Raw genomic sequence first — 22,951 nt, forward strand, 5'->3', positions numbered from 1 at the left:
TTGCTTGGCTAAAGCAGAGGCGATGGCTTTAGCAAGGCCCAGTGCCGCAGCGTCCACCAGCGCCCCAGGCGAGCCAAGAGGGTTGTTCGGACACAAGGCAGCAGCTGCGCTCGCTGTGCCCTCCGCCCAGGCCCTGCCCTGCACATCCCCCGCCTGCCGCGGCTGCCCCCTCGGGCTGAGGAAAGCTTCACAAACGGGAACCCCACCGCCAGGAGACGCGGGCTCCCGGGCCGGCTGGGCAGGGCAGGCAGGACTCCGGTCCCCCCGCGGACAGGAGTCCCGCCGCTCTCCCTCGCAGGCCAGGCCAGGCCAGGCCAGGCCGGGCCGGGCAGCAGTCCCTCTCGCCCCACACCAACGGCCCGGCCCAACGGCCGCCTGGCCACGCGCACAGGCGCTCGCCCGCGGGCGCTGACACAGGCCCACGGCCTCCAGGGGACGGACCCCGGCCACGCGCACACCCCCGGCCCCAACCCCTGCCCCCATCGCGCATGCGCGCGGGCGAGAACGCGACATCCGGGCATTCCGCCCCTGCTCCGTGACCCCGCCCCTCCCGCCGAGGCGGGCGCGCAGCCGCCGTGGAAGAAAGGCCGTGCCGGCGCCGCGCGCGCTGTCGGCCTGTTGCCCCGCCCCCTCGGCAGCGCCGCGGGCGCCCGCGCCCGCCGCCCCGCGCGCTCGCTTGCCCTAGCGCGCGCGCCCGTTGGGGGCGCGGCCGGCAGCGGGGCCGCGCGGGAGCCCGGCGGGCGGTGAGGCGAGGCCAGGCCCGGCCGGGAGAGGCGAGGCGAGCGCTGCGGCGGCGAGAGCCCGGCGGGGGAGAGGGCGAGGCGCAGCGCAGTCTCCCGCGCCTCTGCCGCGCCTTCCTGCCTGCCGAGCGACGGGGACGGGTGAGCCGCAGCTGACCGCGGCCGGTGGGGCGAGCCGGGGCCTGCGCCCGCGGCGGGGCTGCGTCCCGCTCCTGGCCGGCGGCGGCTGCCTGGCAGCCGGGTGGTAAACAAATGGCGGCCCGGCGGGGGCGAGCGCCCGGGGTCGCGGCGGGGCGGGGGCGGCCCGGGCGCAGCGCCGGCTCGGTCGCGGCTCCCCGCTGTTCCTGACAGGTCCCGGCCGGGAGGCGGGGGCGGCGCTGCCCGCAGCCCCCGGAGGAGGCCGCGGGGGGTCTGGTGTGCGTGCTTCGTCGGTGTCGCCTCCTCCCTGCCCGCCCCCCCGGCTCCCGCAGGGCCCAGAGTGCTGAGTGTGTGGCGGTGGTAACCTGCCATGTAGGGTGGCCGCCCCGCCCCTGCGCCTGGCCCCTCTGCGGGCCCGCGGCCGCCGGGAGCGGGTGGCGGCGGAGTGAGCCCTGCCGCTGCCGCTTCCTCTTACCCCGCGATGCTGCCAGCGCTATCCGGGGTGTCGCGATAGCACGTGGGAAGGGGTAGGGCCGGGGTCTGCCCGGTGCTGTCGAGACTGCGGTCGGAGAGTCTCCTTTCTGCATGGAAGGCGAGGGGGAGAGAGCAAATAATCCAGAGGTATTGTTGAAATCCTTCTCTAATCCCCCGTGTTCGTGTATTTCGAGTAGCTGTGCTCAGATCACGCAAGAGGTGGTGTTTTGTCTCTTCTCTCAATTCCTTTTTTGATGGCTATTATTGATGTGCGTTGGAACCTTTTTTTCACCTTTATGAAGGTAAAGAATGTTGCGTAGCTGTACTCCTGTGACCCCGCAGGTTGGCAATCAGACGTGTATAGGGAGAGGACAGCACAGCAGCTTGTTGAACGGCACGCTTGTTGAAACAGTCGTGTGGCCTCGCTTCCAAAAGTTCTAGCGCCGCTGTTGTTTGCAGCAGGTCTTCTGAATTCTCCAGGGAGAAAACCCGTGGGCTAGAGAGATGGCTTTCTTTTGCTCTGTAAAGTTCTACTCGGATTTGGCTGAGGAGCTTTTCATAATCCTTGTTTCCCTTTTGCTGATTATGTTGTTAATATGCCAAAATAAGTGTGCTTTAGCATACTAATCCGAAACCAGGCCTGTGCTGCTGTAGCAACAGCATCACCGTGTTTGTGCTAGCACTTTAGGCAAGAGATCTCTCTCTGCTTTCTCTAGAACCGGTGTGTAGCACTTGATGGTTAAGTCCTTTCCCTGGACAGCTGCTGCCTTCACTGCATGTTAATGTCTTACACCTCAACTTGTGCTGTGAACTGGAGGGTTAAGGTTCATGCATCCCTGCTGATGAGGATGTCAGTTATGCTTATTTATGATCTTCCCCTCTCCACCCCTCTTCCAAAAGTACAAAAATATTATTAAAAGAACTTTGGTTGGTAAGCAAGTTAAATACCTGGAAGACTGAAAAATACAGTGGCAACTTTAATCCATCTTCCACTCTATACACATGTAAATATCTGTGCATAATTTCTCCATAGTGGTCAAGTTTCATCCAGAGACTAAATAGATTCAAAGGGTGAATTGGGGTTGTGTTGCAAGCTGAGAGACTTTTTGTGGGGTCTCTGTCTCATTCTTTTCCAAAGTTAGAAGGTGTTAGAGAACAGGAGAGTCCCATCAGAATGGCAAAGCCTATGCAAAAGCAGTGTTTTTACTTTGCTTCTTGAATGTTCTTTCTTTTGCACTAAATTCTTCTTGTACTCAATTAACTTCTTAAATTTGGATTATATTTCCCTTGCCTTCTACTTTAATGTTAGAAGTCTAATGGGCAAAGTAAGTGCTGAGTTTAACTAGCAATATCTGGTTGGAAACTTTCTGGGCAAAATTTCTGCATGTTTTTGGACAACCAAGTTTTTGATCTAAAAAGGTCCTAAAAAGTTTTTAACCTGGGTCCTAAAAAGTGTCTTGTAGTACCTTTGTGAAGAAGAAAGCATATGGCTGTTAGTCTTCAAGTGAGCTCCTGTTGTTGCTGTGGATTTCAGCTTTGTTACAAACCTATGCTTTGTATTCAGTCCAATTGAACAAGAAATAACAACATTTCCTTCATATTGATAGACCTATGTCTTTGGTGAGCTCTGTCTCAAGGCAAATGCTGTTTGCCTCTGGCAGTGAGATCCAGTGGTATAGAGATGGGAGCAGGGAATAATTTATCTAGTGATCATTGTACTGGTGACAATTCTCTTTCAGTTTCCTTATCTGCACAATAAGAATAAAGATAACTTGAGTATTTGTTGGTGAGATGGTTAGATTGTATAAGGAGTAAATATTCCTGAACAGACCACAAATAAGTAGTTACATTAAGTGAGGGTTACAGAGAAATCCTATGTAAGCTGTCCTAAGTGTCTGGGCGCTATCTAGTCTCAATATTGAATGAAGGAAAAAGAATGAAAAAAATCTTGTAATACAAACTGGTCTAAAACAGGCCAAGAGAGTTAAAGTCTCAGGGGAGTTCTAGATTCTGACTGACTTTGCAAGCTACTGTTTTTAATAGTTTTTGAGGTGACACTTGATGTCTTGTTTTAATTTTATTGTAATCTGTTAATGCTACTTGAATCTAAAATACCTTGCAAACCCTTACAGTCTGTAGAACATCTAATTGAGCAGACTGTGTTGTTGTTTACCAAATGCCAAACATTGATCTAAGCTCTTAACGTGAAATCATGATGAAAACCTGATAGGTTTAAACTTAAGGCATGAGAACGAGAGGCACGGTGAGGTAAAATTCTAACTGGCGTAGTTACAGCTTTTCATATAAAACTTAAGGTAGTAGTTTGGGTTGATGGTTGAGTAGCGATACCTGGTTCAGACTTGGTTACATAGGTGCCAGAAGGTGGGTGGTGTTTAGTTTGTTTGTTGAAGTTTAAGCTTTGTTTTTATTTGTCTATTTAGAAACATCTCTAGTAGAAACTGTAGTTTTCCAAAAGTCCTATGGGACAGAGTAATTTGTTGGAGTAACAGATTCATTGCAAATAGGATCTTTTTAGGAGTGTGCTTTATTGACATAGCTGTAATGCTCTTACAAAACCTTGTTTTAGCTGAGTCACTATTGTCATCGGCTATGGAATGTGTTTGGATGGGAATGTTCAGCTGGAGTCTTTGAGGAAAAAGTAATAGCATCAAGCCCACTGACATTTGGAAAAGGCAGTCTAAATGATATTAGAGATCAGAAATTGATGACTCATTATACGTCCTAAAACCCTGCACAAAAGCATAGTGCAGATCTTTGTGTTTTCCAGTTCTTCATTCAAGTTAAAAACATATTGAAAGAGCTGGTATAACATGCTCATTATGAGAGATATTCCCAGCTTCCTGTCATCAACTATTTGAGCTAGGTGAGTTTTTGTTTAGAAAATAGGGGGTTTTTAAACTGGATTTTTTTTACTGTTTCCATTGGGTTTAAAATCAAGCAGCTTGTATGTGGAAAAGGCCTAACAGGTGCTGCAAAAAATGTCTTTCATTTGATAAGGAAGTGAAATACCTGAAAACAGAATAGGTTAATGTTGTTAATACTGGCTCTGTTCTTGTTCTCCTATTCTTTTTGTTCTACTGTTAATTTTTCAAAATATTTTAGGACAAACTATATTTTCTACTTTAGTATTAATCTGGTGCAGTGGGGGGTACATAAAATTTTTTTTGTGTACTATCTACTTTTGCTGTACAGTGGTCAGGCCATCTTCTACTAACAAGGGTGTGTTTTTAATAGAAAAAATAACATGTACAGAGTGCATAACATCTGCATTTCAGTCTGGGATTTTGGAGAGCAGTTGTGTTCACGTTCCATTTACTTTAAAGTTGTTTTCTTATTTTGTTTTGGAAACTGGTTAAACTTGTGTAGTAAGACCTGAAACAGTATATTAATAAGATTTTTGGCCCGATCTCTGTAAATATATAGAGGTCAGGAATTCTGTGGCAACATGTATGAATTAAAATATTATGTAAGAAGAATGATTTATTTTTGGCTTCTTTTGGGTGGCTAAAACTACCTACTGTAATATAGAATGCATTATTTTTTCCAGTAGTTCTGATTTCTGACAAATGGCTTCTTTTATTTTCTTTTTTTCTGAAGGATTTGTGAGATGATATCTGGGGATAAGAATATAATTGTTCCGTTGGGTATATCACAGAGGTTCCACGTCTGTTAAGTTTTAATTATAATCTATAGGTATGAACACATGGAAAAAGCAGCTTATTATAGTAAAGAGCTTTTTAATGTTAAGCAACTGCTTAATAAGTTCTCATGTCTGAAGACTGAAGCTGGACAAATTTTAACTCGGCTAAAATTTTAACTAGGCTAAAATGCAGTTTGTGAAAGAATCAAACTTTATTTTTTTTTTTTTTTTAGTTCTCTCTTTAGTTAGCTGTTGCAATCTTTTTTTTCTTAAGTGGTTCCTGGTGGGCCAAGCCAAAGAATTAAGTGAAGTAGGTCAGAATAATAACTTTTAATAATCTATTCTAACCTTAAAACTAAATAGGTAACCATCTAGTGTGTCTAACAGCTAGCAATAAGATAAAATGACAGAGCTTAGATTGCGCTTGCAAAGTCTGTTAAAAAATTGTTTATTTTTCTATAAAACCGGCAAAATATTTCAGCATTTGTAGCTCCAGATAGTGTAAGCACATGACCTTTTCAGAGGATTGTACATATGGAAAGCAATCTGTACACCTGAAATGAAACCTCACTTCTGATCTCATTTCTTGCAGAGTCTGCAGCAATCGAGGAGTCGCACTGAGTTCGAGTTCAGAAGTGCTTTACACATGAAATCTACTGGCTCTCTAGCTGATTCTGCCCTGTCACCATCTCAACAGGTAGAGTGCTTTTGTGCCTGAGCCATGCAGCAAGCGTAGCTGTTCCTGGTGTGGTTGTCCTGTGTCAGTGTGTGGCCAAAGGCACATTGAGGCCTTTGGGTTTCTTCTTTGGGGAATGTGTCAAGGAGACAAGAATGCATGGCAGATCTGTCACAAAAGTACTCTAAGGAAAAGCCTAGTAGTTTTGGGTTTGATTTTTAACACTCATAGAGTTTAATAGTGATAGAAGAAAGTGTTCTATCGTTCCATCAGAGCTTCTATTCTAAAATGGAACAAAGCCGGACACATGGGGCATCAGTGGAGGGTCCACTTCAGTCAAAGCAGTGTTTTGCTTTCGATTGTTTTCCCCTTGAATTCTATTTTTTTTGGCTGCAATGATTTGGGAGGAAATACCTCACTAAATTCTCTGAATGGGAGGAAGATGGTTTGCCACTAGGGAGAAAGGAACTCCTAAAGTGTTACTCAGAAGAATGCAAAATACAGGTCAGCTCCTGTAATAGGATGTTTGGGGCTGGAGTAGACATGGAAAAGCTTTTCTTTATAAGGTTGACATAAAAAAGTTGCACTTCCTTATAATTCTCATACTCACTATTTTTGCTGTAGTTAGAAGCTTCTTTTTGTTTTGGTCTGGTTTGTTTTTGAGGTAGATGGATAACTTTAATTTATGCTTCAAAAAGCAGTTAGTAAGTACTCCTTCCATGCTAGATCACTGATAAAACTAGAATCTTTCCAGAAGTACATATCCCCCTGAGGTTTTTTTCTTGCAATAAGAAGCCATGTTTTGAGCCTGACCTTTTCCTGCTTTTTTTGTGTAATATGTATAAATTGCTGTAGACTATGATGATAATGGTAGAAGTAGCATACTACTTGTATAGTAGTTTGGGCTTTAGTAACTGAAGCTCCTTCTCATGTGTTCAGTGATTAACAAAAAAATAATCTAGACTCATTCTAGTATGTCCAATATGTGCAGTCACTACCAGGCAGGGAAGATGTTCTCTTCTTTGTTGTGGATGAATCTATGTTTGAGAATGCAGTGAAAACTTGTCTATCCAAATGTTTTGAATATAGTTTTAACTTCTCTGATCTGCCTAGCTGTAATAGAAGCCAGGGTTGTCCTGATGAACTTGGCGGTGAGGGGTGGTAATTTGTATCCCATAAGGTTGAGATTTTAAGTGTGGCATCTGAAAGGATTCTACTTCCTAAAAGTATGTCTGGTGTAAACTAGTTTGAGGAAATATAAGGCTTCGTAAAGTTCCTGTCAGGAACTTCTCTTTGAAATCAGAAAAATGGTATAAAAAAGAACAACTGCCTAGTATATAAGATATTAAAATATGGCCACATGTACTACTCTATTACCTGTGCAACTGAAGCACATACCTTTAAATTTGTCACCTCTTAGTCATGTTATTTCACGTTAATAACTAGCAGTTTGTAATGTTGTTTGTTGTTCTTTTGAATTTACCATTTTAAAGAGTAGTTGGAAATTAGTGTAGCATTAGATTAACTTTGCTGTATGTACCTGTTTCCTGCCTTCCCAACGCTATGGAGAGACATTTAAGCAGGATTTGAGGTACCCAGCTCCCTAATATGAGGACAATGGCTGCATTGGCTTTGGAGAAGCATCAGGATGGGGCTATTTAACCCTAGACTTTGTGAAGTCTTGAGGAGTAGAGTTAGAGCTGCCTTCTGTTGCTCACCTCAAGCAGGTATGGCAACTAATGGTGGCATTTGCCATTCTGCAGTTGAAATGGTGTCAAAAACATCTTGCTGAACCTCCAGTTCATGTTTTTCATCGATTATTTGAAAACTGTTAAATCAAAACAGACCTCAAACCAACCAGCCCAAACACTGCCACCCCCAAACCCAAAAAGGGAGCATAACGTGCATAACATAGAAAGTTAATGCGGCCATGCTATTGTAGTAATATACTGAGGTGTTGCCTTTTAGATACAAAAATTGTTATACTTTTTGTGCAGGATAGGGATGACAAGACAAGAAAAGCTTACCTTCTAGAAGACTGCAAAGCTTGCTTAAAGCATTTGATACTTAGATCTGTGAGTCAAGGTGAATGATAGTTATTCTACCATGCATGGTAGGATATAGACAAATAAAATAGCTTGTTCAATAATTAGCTGTAGTACTGCCAATTTGATTTTGGCAGAATATTCTAAAGGTTGTTGTTTTTTTTTAAATAATATTGCTCTCTACCTCTTACCTATTTTTCCTTACCCTTTTTTTAACCACCTGTCACTTAAATCTCTCTCTCACTTGGCCATTTCCTCTCTGAAAGTTTCTGCGTCTTACCAGATTTGTTAGCCACTCTTTTAGTCAGAGGCCTGGGTAAAAGCTGGAAGATTCAGAAATATGGCACTCTCTTCTACAATCCCCAAAACAAAAGGGAATTTTTTAGAATGGTTTGCATATATTTGGCTGCTTGTGGGCCGATTTGGATGCTCCTGGGAGTTTAAACCTGTAGTGCTGCTTGTGTCTCTCTATTCTTCTACTTCCTTGAACCAGTAATTTAAGAACCTGTTGGCCTATTTAGTCGAATTTGATAGAGAGAAGAGTCTCAAATATAGTTGAGCTTTATAGGTTTGGTGAATAAAAGGTAGCTGAATAATGGAGGGTTCTGATAGTAGTAATAGTTGCTGTTACTTCCTATCTGACTGGCACCAAAGAATTCATGTAGGGGAGAGTAAGTAAGCAGACTTTGGGTTTGATAATACTAAGTATAGCTCCTTATACTTTGTGGCGTAGAGAAAAGTGACAGCTCTTACTTGCAGCTGAAGTATTGTGGTGTGACTGTTTGAAACCCTTATTATGCTATTTTAATGTTTGTGTTACAACAGCAACTGAAAATCATGTGGCTGTAGCAGCTGGAATTTTAATCCTTTTAATTATGACAGATTTTCAAAGCATGTTCTGGCTGATTTGGTCAGCTGACTGTATAGTATGTACAATAACATCAAGTGATTGCACAAATTCTGAGAGCAGTGGTCACCTCACTGGAACGGGATGTATTTTTAGGTTTCTCTGCTAGTAACAGTCAAGTGTGTGTACTTAAGCATCTCATATGAACTGAAGCTAGTTGCTGACACTACACTATCAGAAAAGGACAGCTGTTCATTCTTGCTGTAGTCATTGATCTGACACTATCTTCTCACCAAATTGTGGCAAGGAACACAATGGAGTATAAACACTATAAATATTATTGGTATATGTTTTAATGACGGGTATTTTTCTTCAGGTCAGCAGTGACACTCTTTGCTAGCCCTTTCAATTTTCTGTATCAGAGTAACTGAAAGCACTTTTGTACCTCCAGGAAGAATTTTATCTCCCCTTCACCCAACAGTTTTTTCCTTTACAAGGCAATGTTTGGGAATAGGGTGGTTCTTGTTCTCAGTGTAGTATTAGTGATATATTGGTTCTGGTTCTTCAAAGGAAAATGATTCAAATATGGATGCTTTTAATCAATGAATCAAACAGGTACTAAGTTCCGTGGTTCATGAGGTTAGCTTACAAAATGGAGTGAGTTGTGACCATTTGCTGATTAATGAATGTGCTAATTCTTGAGGTCTTATCCAGTATTTCACCAGTTTGATAGGACCATTTAGTTTTTTGCCTTTGGACTTACTTTGCAATTTGATAATTGAATTATATCAAAAGCCTTAACTAGTTTAAGCAGTCCAGGAACTCATGACTGCCCAAAACAGTTGTTGAGTTTGAAGCCCAGGTATTAAAATTAAAAATGCATAAAAAGGACATTTGATATATATAAAGGGACTTTGTAGTAAGCTATAAATAAAATGCGACATTCTGACTAAATTGAAGTTCTGCAGCAAGTGCTGTGAAGTTAAGGTTTGTAAGCAGGACACAGAATTTTAGTGAATGTTCTGCTGACGGTCTACTGATGTCCAAAGAGATTTTAAATTATATATTTAGTTAATTATATATTTAAGTTAATATTTAGTAAAATTTATATCCTTTGGATATAAAGGATTTAAATTTTAAGAGAAATAGCAACTAATATCAAACTTTTTAGTGACCGATAGAATTTTAATTTAAGGAAACTGAGAGAATAGGTTACTTCAGCTATTTAATTGATCACATGCATAACTGCTTCTTTATAAAAACAATTGCAAGCATCTGTTATAGAACTAAATTGTCATCTACCTATTGGTAAAACATGGTGTTTTAGTGTCTGCTCTGGCTTTCGTATACTGTTTGTTAGTGATATTTGATGTTTTCACCAAGTTTTGTCTCCTTCTTACACACTTCAAAATTTCATTTGCTTGTATGAAATCATCAAGTTTTGATGAATATTAGCTTATGTGTGAATGGAGTCCAGGAGCCTGAGAAAAGCCAGTATCATCATGCAACTCAGGTTTCACAATCTGACTTGTAAAGACCAAGATAGTGTGCTAGGGAGGAGGATGTTTTACTGTCTTAATAGAATGTTCTTCTGTGTAAGCTCACATAGGCTATTTAAAGATAGCATTTAATGATGGTTGACTAATTTAGGGTATGTCTACACAAACAGTGCAGGCAAACATGAGCTCAGTTTGACTGCGTTCTGAGCTGTCTGCATGCAGGCCAGCTTTGGCCTAGAAGCAATAGAACAGTGCTAGCATAGCAGGATCCGCTAGCTAACACACCTGCCCTCTGCTCTAGGGGTAGCTCCCTTCTGGCCATCTTAAAGTGAGCAGGGTGCATAGCTTTTTGCAAAGTAGGTAAACTATATATATATAGCTATATATGTTGGTTGGTTTTTTTTTTTAAACATAATTGTGGGTAACTGATTAAATTAAGCCTTACTGCTACCAGACTGCTTGTTTTATGGGAGCAGGACTGTATTCAGATATATGAAGCAAGGGCTGGGCTCTGTGAGGGCTCTTGCATTATAAACTAGCAATTGTCTTTTTCAGGGATGTTGCCATTTTGTGTTAAGCGCTTTAAAATACACACTTAACCTGAGAGCTTCCTTTTGATCTCTGCTCACCTGTTGACTTGAGGAAAACTAGAGTTTGGTTTCAGTATTGATGTAAAAGTCTGAAATTTTCTTTGGTCTAGCAACAGGTAGGCTGTTGTATTTGGCAGGAATTACTTAGAGAGGGCTTTGCTGGAAGAACTAAAAATATTTCAGAGAAGTCAAGTAATTTTCTCTTTTTCATTGTTTACTGAACACGTTTCAGCTCTTTGCAGTAGATGCTATCTGACTTAATATGCAAGTTGAAGGCAGATTGTGTGCCAGAAAGGTTAACTAAAATGTTTAGCAAGTCAGTCAGTCACTGAGTTCAGTGTCTGATGCACTTGACAATTTATTGGAAACTTACTTGTTACTCGGTATATAAATACTAAGGTATGGTGGGAAAAATTCAGCTGTGTTTTGCCTGCTGAGTGTAGCACATATGCTTCTTTGTTAGAAGTGTTCAGGAGAGTGGGTGGCTAAAATATTTGAGTTATCCAAATTACGACGGATGGGGGGATGAGGACTGATTGCTACTTAAAGTTGGCAAGAATTTCAAAGCATTAAAAGAATACAAGTGAGTGAAGTGTCACATAGATTTCTATTTAAATGCCATAATTTAAAGTGGAGTGTCTAAAAGGCTGTTTAGTTTCCTCTTACCTTCAGTTTGAACAAAAGGAATAATACTAATCAGTTTTATTTTTACAGTTTAGACTATTTTTAATTTAAGAAATTTTAATGCATTAAAACTGAAGTGTTTAGTCTGAAGACAATGCATGAGAGCACTTGTTAGCTAGTAGAATAATATAAGGCACCATATCTATTAATCTTAAATTCTGTAAGCATTTTATTTTTCAAGAAAATTGCTGGAGGGTGGGGAGTGAGGAAAAGATGGAACTGAGCAATGTATTTTTGACACAGTATTTTGAGGTTTGGCTCTGTGCAAGTCATTCTCTGATATCTCTCAACTGTAATCCCTAGTGGTATCACTTCTGAGAGGGAGTTTGTTAGAGCACAGGGGAGAGCTTGGTCACTTGCATGGGCCTGCACTTCAGCTAGTGAGCAGTTCCAGAGTGTCTTGAAGTATCGTACGAAGATGCAAAGTTTACTCTCTTCTTTTTTTTTTTTTTCTTTTTTTCTCCCTACTACAACAAAGAATTGAATTTGTTGTTTGTGTCCATTTGTTATGATAGATTATGCAATGAATTTTATTTGGATTTTTATTGCTGTTTGGCCTTGTTACGTAAAGTTGTTGCATTACCCTTACACTTTGAACTGCCGGTATTGTAATCATGACAGCCATAGGATGCATTAAAAAAATTACCTTTTGTGGGTTGAACTGGAGGTATAGATAGGACTGTGTTGAGTAGTAAAGTTTTATGTAAAAGTACTTATTTATTTAATGTGTAGTATAGTTGCTACCCTTACGCAACAACTACTATAAAAATAAGGGAGGAGCTATAGGCTATAGATGAAGAAAAAAAGAAGAACGAAGACCTGTGGTAAAGGACTGCTGTCTGTCAGAAGCATGGAGGGGGGGAGAATGGGATGTGACAGGGGATTGAGATACACACTGAGGACTGCAGATTGCCTTAAACAGAACTCCATGAAGAGGGTGTCAGAAGCTTAGGTGGTAGCAAGCAGCCCAGGGAATAGGTTGCTTCTGTTTAATTTAGAGAACTGGAGATGAGGATGAATCTGGCTTCCAGTATTTCATATCCCTACTCTGTAGAGTTGTATGGTTTATGATTTTAGGTAGTAGGCCATAGTCAACGATCATGCTTTGTTTTTCATTGAATCACCTATTTGCAACGGGCAGAGAAAGAGAGCTATTCCAGAGGGAAGGATTATACAACATTTTTACCTAAGTTGTATATATTATACCTCGTGAATAAATGCACAGACTGTGTTGAACTCTGATACAAATGTGTATCTTTAATTTTCAGGTGAACTTTTGAACACCATTTCTTTGAGATAAGATGTCACATACTTGTTCTCTTAAAATGGCTACTGATCAGTTCACATTGTGTTAACATCTATCTCTCTGTACACGTAGAGGATGCAAAACTGCAAATAACTGTTAGTAAATATTAACAATATTGAGTTAATATTCTATGCTTTTGTCTCCTTTCTCTTCATTCAGAATTGGATTTACAGTCATGGAGGAACATCAACAACATTTACACTGTGTGAACTGTGTCAGCCGTCGTTGTATGACCAGACCGGAGCCTGGCATTGCCTGTGATTTGATTGGCTGCCCATTGGTTTGTGGAGCAGTTTTTCACTCATGTAAAGCTGAGGAACATCGCATGTTATGTCCACTTGAAAGAGTGCCTTGTTTGAATAGTGGCTTTGGATGTCCCTTCATAGTAGCCCGAAATAAAATTGCTGATCATCTAGAAGTTTGTCCTGCAAGTGTGGTATGTTGTACCATGGAGTGGAATAGATGGCCAGTCAGTTACACAGACCGAAAATCTTATGAAAATCTGAGTAAAGATGTTGATGAAGTGGAACAGCTAGATATGGCTTTAGCCCTTCAAGACCAGCGCATGTTATTAGAATCACTTAAAGTAGCAACTATGATGTCAAAAGCAGGTGATCAAATACCAGAATCCAGAGAGCAAACCTCTGTCAAATCAAGTGCCCCAGATACAGTGCATTCAAATGGTTTGATGCCTGTAGATGAAGAGTCCTATGGCGCACTTTATCAAGCTACTGTAGAAACAACAAGGAGTTTAGCTGCTGCTCTGGATATCCTGAACACTGCTACAAGGGACATTAATATGTTGAGTTCAAGGCTCTGCATTTCACCACATGAAATGAAAGAAGATACTGAGATTAAAGAACAAGCTTCTAATGGCAGTATTCAGGATAAAAAGTCTGACCGTGAATATCCAGATGAAGATAACATAGGAGCAGTTGGGGGAATTAACTTTGATAGCCTGAGTCAAAATTCACAAATGGAGCAAAATGGTTCTAGTGATATTTGTTATGATGTAGTGCAAAAACATGACTTAAATCTAAACCTCAATAACTCCTCACTTTTGTGTAATGGCTTTCACGTAGAAAATGAATGTTCAAAGGTGTTGGACCAGAATGAAGATCTTGGTGTATCTAATTCAAAACCATCCAGTGTAGCAAATGGTGAATGTACTGCATCTCATGATGATGAAGCATTACAGTCTTGCAGCTCCTTCCCTGTAACAGCACAACTTAAAGAAGTAATATCAGCTGATCACTTAGTTAATGGCAATGTTAATCATGTACTACTTCCCCATAATGCTAACGAAGAAGAAATGTTAGAGAGACAAGTGGAGCAAGAAAGACTGAGAAACATAGATGCGTTTTCACTTTTACGGCATCGATCATACAAATTCCTTGTTAACCACTATTGGTCTACACCAAAAGAAGACAAAGCTGTTGATACGTCAGATTTGGAGATAACAGAAGATCCTATGGGTCTTCAGGGGATTGATCTAATCACTGCAGCTCTGTTGTTTTGCCTGGGAGACTCTCCCGGAGGTAGGGGGATATCAGAAAGTCGCACTGTCGATGTGTATCACGTTGACTTTGGGACCCAAACGTTTTCTCTCCCATCTGCTATACTGGCCACAAATACAATGGTGGGGGAAATAGCTTCAGCTTCTGCATGTGATCATGCCAACCCACAGCTCTCAAATCCAAGTCCATTCCAGACCCTTGGACTGGATTTGGTATTGGAATATGTGGCTAGATACCAAACAAAACAGCGTTCAATGTTTACATTTGTATGTGGACAGTTGTTTAGGAGGAATGAATTTTCATCGCATTTTAAGAATGTGCATGGTGACATTCATGCTGGCCTTAATGGCTGGATGGAGCAGAGGTGTCCTTTGGCATATTATGGGTGTACATATTCTCAACGAAGGTTTTGCCCTTCAACACAAGGGGCAAAAATTATTCATGACCGCCACTTACGGTCATTTGGAGTTCAGCCTTGTATATCCACAGTATTAGTAGAACCAGCAAAAAGCTGCTTAATTGGACTACACAATGACCATCTGAGTAGTCTACCTTTTGAGGTTCTGCAGCACATTGCTAGTTTTCTAGATGGCTTTAGTTTATGTCAGCTTTCAAGAGTGTCGCGTTTAATGAGAGATGTGTGTGGAAGCTTGCTTCAAGCACGTGGAATGGTGATACTGCTTTGGGAGAAGAGGAAGTGCCCAGATGGAAGTTCTTCTTGGCAGATAAAAGAAAAGGTAAGTTATTTTTTATTTTGAAGGTGAAAGGGAAAGTATTAAGTTGGTCATGTCTCTGCTTTTTCCCTTAATATTTTCCTTGATCACTATTGTTATTACTGTTTTTTGATGTAATATCCCTTCAAGAAACAGATTGTCATAGAGAACAACAATTAGGGGAAAATTGCTAGCAGGTTGGTTCAGTCTTCTCTTGAAGAAGTAGAAGTTAAAGTAGTGTCTGTCTAGTTTTTACTTGATGTAAATAAATTAACCTCTGATTTTCCCAGGATTTTAAAATATTAAATGATTGCTTCATGATTTTCTTTAATATCAATATTCCACAAAAGCAGGAAGGTTGCCTACAAAGTTTGCTTTTCTTGCCTTTATACTGTTTACAGCAATTTTAATTTTTGCTCATCTGTTGAGATTCTGTCCATTGCCATGATACTGAGTGCCTTAAGTATGTCAATAATTCTTAAAACCTTTTTGGGTGACCTTTGTATAGTACAGTTTTCACCATTTCCCCCACCTCCCCCCCAGAACTGCAGAGTATCTGAAGCAATCATTTGGAATTGCAGAAGCTGATCATTTCAGAAATGGATCATTGTGACTGGTCATGCAATATTTCATCATTTAACTTCTGATTGCATCTACTTTGTAGATGCAAAAAGTATTGCCTGCCTTTCTTCCCAGTGTTCCGAGCTGACTTGGAATCTGAATCAGCCTGAGACTGACTATACAAAATTTAGCATTGTATGTTTTTGTCATGTTGATTTTTAGTATGATTTATAGTAGCCACAAAACATTGCCTGAAAGTATTATAGCGCAGACATTTAATTTCCTGCTCTGAGTTCAGGTATATTAAAACATTTTGAGCCTAAGTGCAACTTATTTTCTAGGTTTGGCGCTTCAGTACAGCCTTCTGTACTGTGAATGAGTGGAAGTTTGCTGACATCGTAAGCATGGCTGACCACTTGAAGAAATGTAGCTATAATGCCGTAGAGAGAAGAGAGGAGGCTGTTCCACTGCCGTGTATGTGTGTAACACGAGAACTCACTAAAGAAGGACGTTCACTGCGCTCTGTTTTGAAACCAGTACTTTAAATATTGCAACCACTCCAATTGCACATACACTCAAGCACCTGATATAACCTCGGTAATATTACGTGACACTTTATTAATGTACTAAAGATACTTTCTAGCTAAATCTACTCTGTCACTGTGTATATAAGGTTTGAAGTGACATTTATTTTTTATAATACTGTTTAGCTGGAAAGTAATGAAAGTTGCCTTAACGTTTGAAAAATTCAGAACTTGCTGGACAGGGTAGTTTTATCTAACTTATATAATTTAAGAACAAAATCCTAAGGTGTGTTTTCTGATTCACTGGTGCCCATGTTGCTGTTGTCTGATAACATTTCAAAAATGGCCTCTAAATGGTATGCATATTTAGATAGGAAACACTGAATTGTAGTGAGACAAAATCCTGACCAAATGTACTTTCTATATTTGGTCTATTTTTTTTAACAAATTGTAATCCAAATATTTGAAAGATAAGGAAAAATTCAAAACTTTATAGTAGAAGTCTCAAACACAGCTTTTAAGTGCATCTTTTCTCATGAAATTGGTGTTCTAGTGCTCTTCCTAGTTAACAGGTGATCTAGGATCAGCGGGTTTTTTTTAAAGTTTTTTTTTAGGAATGATCTAAGTGAACTCAGATTTACAGCAGCTTAATTTTTAGTACAACTTTCTTTTGACATGTCAACAATGATTATTTTTCTTCTGAGCAATTAACAGTTATTTCACTTTTGGGAGCAAAACTTTTAGAGCTAAAAACATGGAATACTAGTTTTTACTCTCGCACCTACAATGACATCGATATAAAATGTTGAAAATGTTTTTCCTTGTCCTGCAGTTGGCTGAGGGTTAAATTGCTTGAGCAGTCAGAAATTCAAAGTATGTGATGAACAGTTATGAATTTATAATGCAGCTAATGAAAGGGCTTTACTTGTTTTATGGTATTGTGAGATGTATTGTCTCCTTTTCTGTTAATTTGTCTATAAAAATGCTGCTTTTCTGAGGAGCATTTTAAATTACTGGTATGTATAGCAAATGTATCATCTTCATAAGATGAGACATGATTTGTTTAATTGCATAAGGCGTATCAGAAATGTAAGTTCAACCACATCTGTTAAATTAACAACTCCAATTTGCTTCCAGTCTTCCATAATAAAAGACCTTACAAAGCATTTGTGAACAGAGAATACCTGCTATGAAAAATGGCCTGGTATAGCAAAACTGTAATAACTTGAAGTGACTTTCCAACTTGTTTGTATTAATGTTGGTGTCTCTAGCCTGTTGCACTTAGCAACTGTGCCACAAAGCTAAAACAGAAACAGACCAGAGCTTGGAACAAAGAAATACAGTACGTACTTCCATTATAGGAAAAAATAAGATATTAGTATGGAGGAGATGTTTACAAAAATGGCTAAATTTATTACTTGTAATTTCTGTACTGGACACTTGTTTATGGCTAGTCTGGCTGCATTTCACAACTTTGGTATCTGTGCATTTCCCATTCTGGGTCCAGTCCAGCTAAACATCCACTGCCTTTTTCTATCCAGAGTGCTACAGGTGCCCAGAAAAAAATTAAATCTAGTTCTTCAGTGCCATGAGTTGAAATTACAAGAGCTCAAACAGAAGTTCTGCCTGGATCTTCAACTACATGTTCTCTTTCCACACTTTCTCTTTTTTTGTTTGGAGAGAGGAAAGGAGTAAACCCTCTACAGAAGTTAGCAGTATTTGCAGTAATTCTTAGCTGATACCACAGTTATGTGGAAAGGAGAATCTAGATTCATGTACAAATCTGACTACACCAATTGGATTTTAGGTAGGGATTTTAACACCCTCCCTGTTCTTTGAGTGCACTGAAATGCACATTACCCAGAAATTCTTCAGTACAAGGCCGGAGACAGACTTTCATCAGTTCTTGTCTTTTAGCTCTAATGGCTCCTTGCTGCTGCTCTCCAGTATTTAAAAGTAGTTGCGTGACTGGAAGGATCCTGAATGTTGAGGAGTTTATGGTTGTGTTTATGGCTAAATCTAAAACATCTGTCTTGGGTTACTGGTATTTTTTTAGTCAGCAATGTGGTGGTTTTGGTACTTGGCTTTCTTTGTAACTACCCAGGACCCTGATAAGTATGGTAGGCAGGCACGTGTCTCGGTTGCTTAGGACAAGAGGGTATTCAGTTAGGGGAGCTGGTGTTGGTGGAATCTCGCTTGTAGCACAGTGCAGATCTACGTCTAAAGTATCATCAGTTATTGATCTATTAAAATGAACTTTTAAAGTACTCTGTGTTCTTCTTAAGAAATAACACTATTTCTCAATACATGCACTTTTATTTTCAAATGTAGATACAGGCTTTTTTGTTAAATTAGTTTATTTTTTATGAGAATCCAGAGCTATTAAAATATCAATGTTGTAAACAAAATCTCTGCCTTGTAAACTGCTCCAAATGCAGGAATATAATATAGTTAGGATTAAAACTTTTTTTTTACACTGCTATGCAGTTTGTAAAACATCTATGGTGTATAGTCAGTCTATCAAAATGTGGCTTGTTCACATTTGCCCTTGAATTTTAAAAATGTTGTATCCCTTTCCTGGTACATCTTCCTTACAGCATATATAGACAGCTGTTCCAGACTTTCTTTTACTTGATACCACATTGCTACTTTGTTTAAAATATTATGTTTTCAATCATTATGCAATATTTTTTTGCAATGTCTGTTGAAATCCTAATAAAACTTTTGGAGTTTCTCTTTTAGTATGATTGTACTTTTTTTAAAGCTTATCACCAGCCTTCCGGTGTTCAAACATGGTGCTCGATGTCTGCCTATAGGATTCCAGTAAGTACTCAAAAAATCAAGTTACATAAATGAACCTATTTACAAACATTTAATCATTGCGTAATTTGGAAGTGATTAATATGTATTCACATTCACTTCATTATGAAGGGCAGTCATTCCTTTTTAGACTATACACCCATTTGTATTGCTTTGGTCTATTATGCAGCATAGATTTCCTTCCACAATTAAAGATTTAACTACATAACATTGAAGACTCATATTGTACCTTGTAGGTTTGTTTTATTTGTTTTTTCTGAATAATAAATTGGAAAGATTATCTGATCAACATGACACACACACTACTGGTTTGTGAAGAACATTTTCAGTGTATTGTCTCATGAGTAAAGTTTTCTGAAGAAAGTTGTTGCTTGAAATGGTACAGAAGCAAAAATTTAGGGTGGTTTTTAGATAATAGTTGTAGTTCAGACTGTTTGTGGAACGGCAAAACATAAAACAAAACCTCACTAAAGTAGAAGACACTGCCCAGAAATTGACCTTTTGCCCTGCCATTTGCTAATACAAGTATGCCAATAGTCTTCACAAATAAAAATGTACCTATACTACATAAATCTGATAATAAATTAAACTGTCTTGAGTAATGTGGTGTGACTCATGGTTTAATTTCAGACATTACAAACTTGTGGCTATTTTACTTTTTAGACAAGCCACATTAGCCTTTTGTTTTTTCTCTCCATAAGTGGATATTCTGCTGTGTCAGGGAATATTTTTTGTCTCACTTTAAGTTTCTTGATGCTTAAAGTATTTTAGAGGATTTGCCTGTATGTTTTAGCTTGTTTTTCTGAGAATACTACTGCTAAAACTATCTTCATAGGCTCTTATCTGCTGAATGTACTTTCCTAAAATGAGATTTAAGTTCAGTGGAGAATTTGATGCTTGCTGTAATATCAGAAAGCTGATTTAAATTCTTTCAGTCAGAATGTCTGTTCAAGCATCTTTGATCATCTTCAGATGAGCAAAACCTTGTGGTTGTTTACAGGACTGAGGAAAAAATAGCATTCAGACAGTGTTTATAAAAAGTTATGGCACGTAAAGCAGAGAGAGTTTGAAGAATGGGATTCTCATAGTGTGACTGGTCGGCATGTGGTGAATATTGTAGCAGTAATCCAAACTGGAGAGGAAAACTGAATGGAGAAGTAGGCTTAAAATAACAAAGGCATCCAGTCCCAGCATAGAGACTCTTCTAAGGGACTGTGTTTGTCAGAGTGCTGCGAGTTTCTGACTTGTGCATGCAGCAACTGTGTTTCACTGATGATTTATCAGTCTTTCCATGATAGCAGGAGTTACCCTGCTGCTATTTGAGCTCTATAATGTGCTTTAGTTGTAAACTGTCTCAAAGTGCTGCCTGTATTCCTGAATCAAGTATTAGTTAAGTTGAATGCAGTCCTCTCTACTGAATGCAAGGTTTGTATTCGATGTAGGTTCTACATGCTGGTGGTGTCAGAGGCAATATTTGATAAGAATAATAGAAAAATAAGGTCCTTTGGATATGGAGAATTCATCTGCATGGTTTCCATCAGTATTTGCCAGAAAAAGGGAACAAAAATGTTAGGGAATGCAAGGAGCAAAATAAGACAACTGATAACATTCACTATAACTTGCTAATGGCCTGGTAGTTGAGAAAACATTATTCATCATTATTAGATACACTATGAAATGTGACAGCAGAAGTCCACACCTCTGCTATTTTGACAAACCAAATTCTGCAACACATGCAGTGGTAGGTACGTAGATTGGTTATAGCCTCAGGTAGTAGAAAAATGTATACAAAATAAACATGTATGATTTTAACTGCAAAATATAGGAAAAAAGCTAGAATTTCCTGAGGTGTGAATTCACATAAGGCTAGATTTGTAGAATCAATCAGAAAATTGTGATTTCTGCCATGGGGATATTTCAGTGTTCTGGTTCTTAGTTTCATCCTAAACTGTGCTGACATTTATTTATTTATTTATTTAAAATCATAAAATGAATGAAGTGCAGAAAAACACTAGTAGGAAAAGTTGCAATGACCTTACAAAATTATTTCAGTTTGACGGTGTCATAATGTAGTATCGAACTGAGAATTTTACAATATAAAAAAATGGAACACAAAAAATAGATTGTAATATATGCTTTTCATTTAAGATCTGATTTTTTTCCCCCTAAGGTATGTTTTCCAGCATGTAGCAAAAGAGCTATCTTCAAGCTTATTGTGATTTAAATGGAGAGAATTCTGCTAGCAGGATGAAAGTTACGTTGCATTAGTATTTTCACGTGAACATCCCAACAAAGGGGTAGGCTGCAGAACAAAACTAATCTGATTATGTGACTGGTTAGCAAATGAACAGTCAAGGACCTGGCAAGAATGCATGTTGGACTTTGTTCAGAAGTGTTAATGTTCGATGGTTATGTGTTGTGTAATCTGAATATTGTGTACTCTTTAGTATTGTAATTGTATAGTTGTGTTCCACATGTATTGAGGAGGCCTTTGCAGCAAACAGCAAATAATGTGTCGCTTAATGAGATTTGAACCTTGGTTAAGGTAAAATATGACTGTTATGAACTGTGGCAGCTGTTTATGAGCGTCAGCTGTCTGGAGTTTCACATCATTGTGTGTTTCAAGAGTAAGGGATGAGTAGATGCCTTGTTGCCTAAGTAAGGTGGTTTTACTTCTAGGCAAGAAGAGTTTTATATGGTATCTCACAATGCACGTGGTTTTTGATATGCAGATGAGTAGGATGTTCTTGATTTAACAGTGCAGTAAGACTAACTTCTCAGCAGATGAGATTGCACACAACACAAAATTGCTTCCATATTTTGTGATAAAACAGGTTCAGTCTAAGTGACCTGTGACTTGGACTTCAGTTAACTGGACTTGCAACTTGTAATCATATTTTTCAGCTGATGCCATTTTGGATAAAGACAGAAGCATTTATGTTAAAGGTTAAAAAACAAAACAAACACCAACCAGAAAAAAAAAACACCACCAAAAAACCCCACCCCAACAACTAGAAAAATTCTCATTGATAGATTTCTGTCCTGTTTCCATATATAAACAGTGTTCATTAATGTTCGTCAGGAGAGCCTGGCAAATAAATAGAAAACTCAATTTCTATATTTTGTTCAAATGAAATCTACTGCATGTAGGTAAGAAAGTGCATCATTTTAATGAAAAACAAAACCCAAACAAAACAGCATTTACAAAAGCTGATTGGCAGTGTCACCTTTTTACTGTCCTCTTGGTCTTCAAGTGAAGCTTAAGTGATATCAGATTTGCTAATTTTATCATCCAGATATTTTTTATTCTCTTTGACTAGTTCAAGTATGTAAATAGCTGGGAAAAAAAACCTTAGGGCTTTTATAGGTGTTTAATGGGCTGAGACAGTTTCAAGTACAAGGTTCTACCATTTATCTTTGTCATGATTGTAGGGGGGCTTTGCTAAGATTCTGGTGGTTATTGTATACCTCAGATGCAATGAGATGATCTTTTCAACCCTGTATTGAAGATCAGGGAGAAGGGCAATTCTCATATATAGCTATGATCCTCCATACCATTTTGAAACTCTTCAGTTTTCTAGGAGTCACGTTGAACCTGCAAGAGTCTCACCTCGTGTCAGTGCTTATCTATTTAATGTTTTGCACTTCATGTCTTTTTTATTTCAAGTACTGTCCAAGTTTCATAGGAAAAACTGCTTTTATACTTAGCAGGGAAGTTGACACAAAAAAACCCCAGCACGCTTAATTGTCTCTATGCTTGAAGGTTCACACTGCAAGTGATTTAGAACATGTGCCAGATGGGTATCACAAACTAATGTTAACCAATATCGAAATCATTATCTTTTCCATCCAAGGTGGGGCAGATCTCTCTATCATTAAATTTGTTTCTGATCATCTGATTAGGATACCTGAAGGAAGTCTGTTTTTTCACAGTGGTAGAGGGAAGAGGCAGGTTGTAACCAAAGAAATGGTTCTCATTCTGGCTGAGGCAACAAAAACCTGCCTTATTTTTAGAACTTCTTGGAGTCCTGCTCCTCAGTTTAATCCGTGAGAAGTGCTGTGGGTACTCCTCCTTAAACTCATCTCCTTTGGAAAGCGAGTCATGACAGGTGAACTCGTGTGCAAAGAGTTAAGCACGGCTGCCCTCCTCCAAAAT

The 22,951-nt window shown here is 39.5% G+C and overlaps 1 protein-coding gene across 5 annotated transcripts; it reads left to right on the forward strand.

Annotated features, from left to right (window-relative positions):
- Positions 1-620: 620 nt before the first annotated feature.
- FBXO30 (F-box protein 30) lies at positions 621-18,709 on the forward strand. 5 transcript variants are annotated; one of them, XM_072856180.1, is made up of 5 exons: positions 621-881; positions 4,971-5,066; positions 5,606-5,710; positions 12,820-14,914; positions 15,793-18,709. In XM_072856180.1, the coding sequence occupies exons 4-5, from the start codon at positions 12,836-12,838 to the stop codon at positions 15,994-15,996; spliced, it is 2,283 nt and encodes a 760-aa protein (XP_072712281.1). In that variant the 5' UTR covers positions 621-881; positions 4,971-5,066; positions 5,606-5,710; positions 12,820-12,835; the 3' UTR covers positions 15,997-18,709. The 5 variants fall into 5 exon arrangements, with proteins under 5 accessions (XP_072712281.1, XP_072712278.1, XP_072712280.1 ...); XM_072856181.1 differs by lacking the exon at positions 621-881 and adding an exon at positions 1,533-4,236; XM_072856177.1 differs by lacking the exon at positions 4,971-5,066.
- Positions 18,710-22,951: the final 4,242 nt, after the last annotated feature.

The sequence above is a fragment of the Ciconia boyciana genome, chromosome 3, assembly GCF_034638445.1.
Source record: "Ciconia boyciana chromosome 3, ASM3463844v1, whole genome shotgun sequence".
Classification (NCBI taxonomy): Eukaryota; Metazoa; Chordata; class Aves; order Ciconiiformes; family Ciconiidae; genus Ciconia; species Ciconia boyciana.

What these genes read in the sequence shown, in the direction of transcription:
- FBXO30 (XM_072856180.1), top strand. Translation starts at nt 12,836, where the DNA reads ATGGAGGAACATCAACAACATTTACACTGTGTGAACTGTGTCAGCCGT. An exon ending in CTTGGCAGATAAAAGAAAAG is followed by an intron (nt 14,915 to 15,792) that starts GTAAGTTATTTT and finishes CTTATTTTCTAG; the next exon opens with GTTTGGCGCTTCAGTACAGC.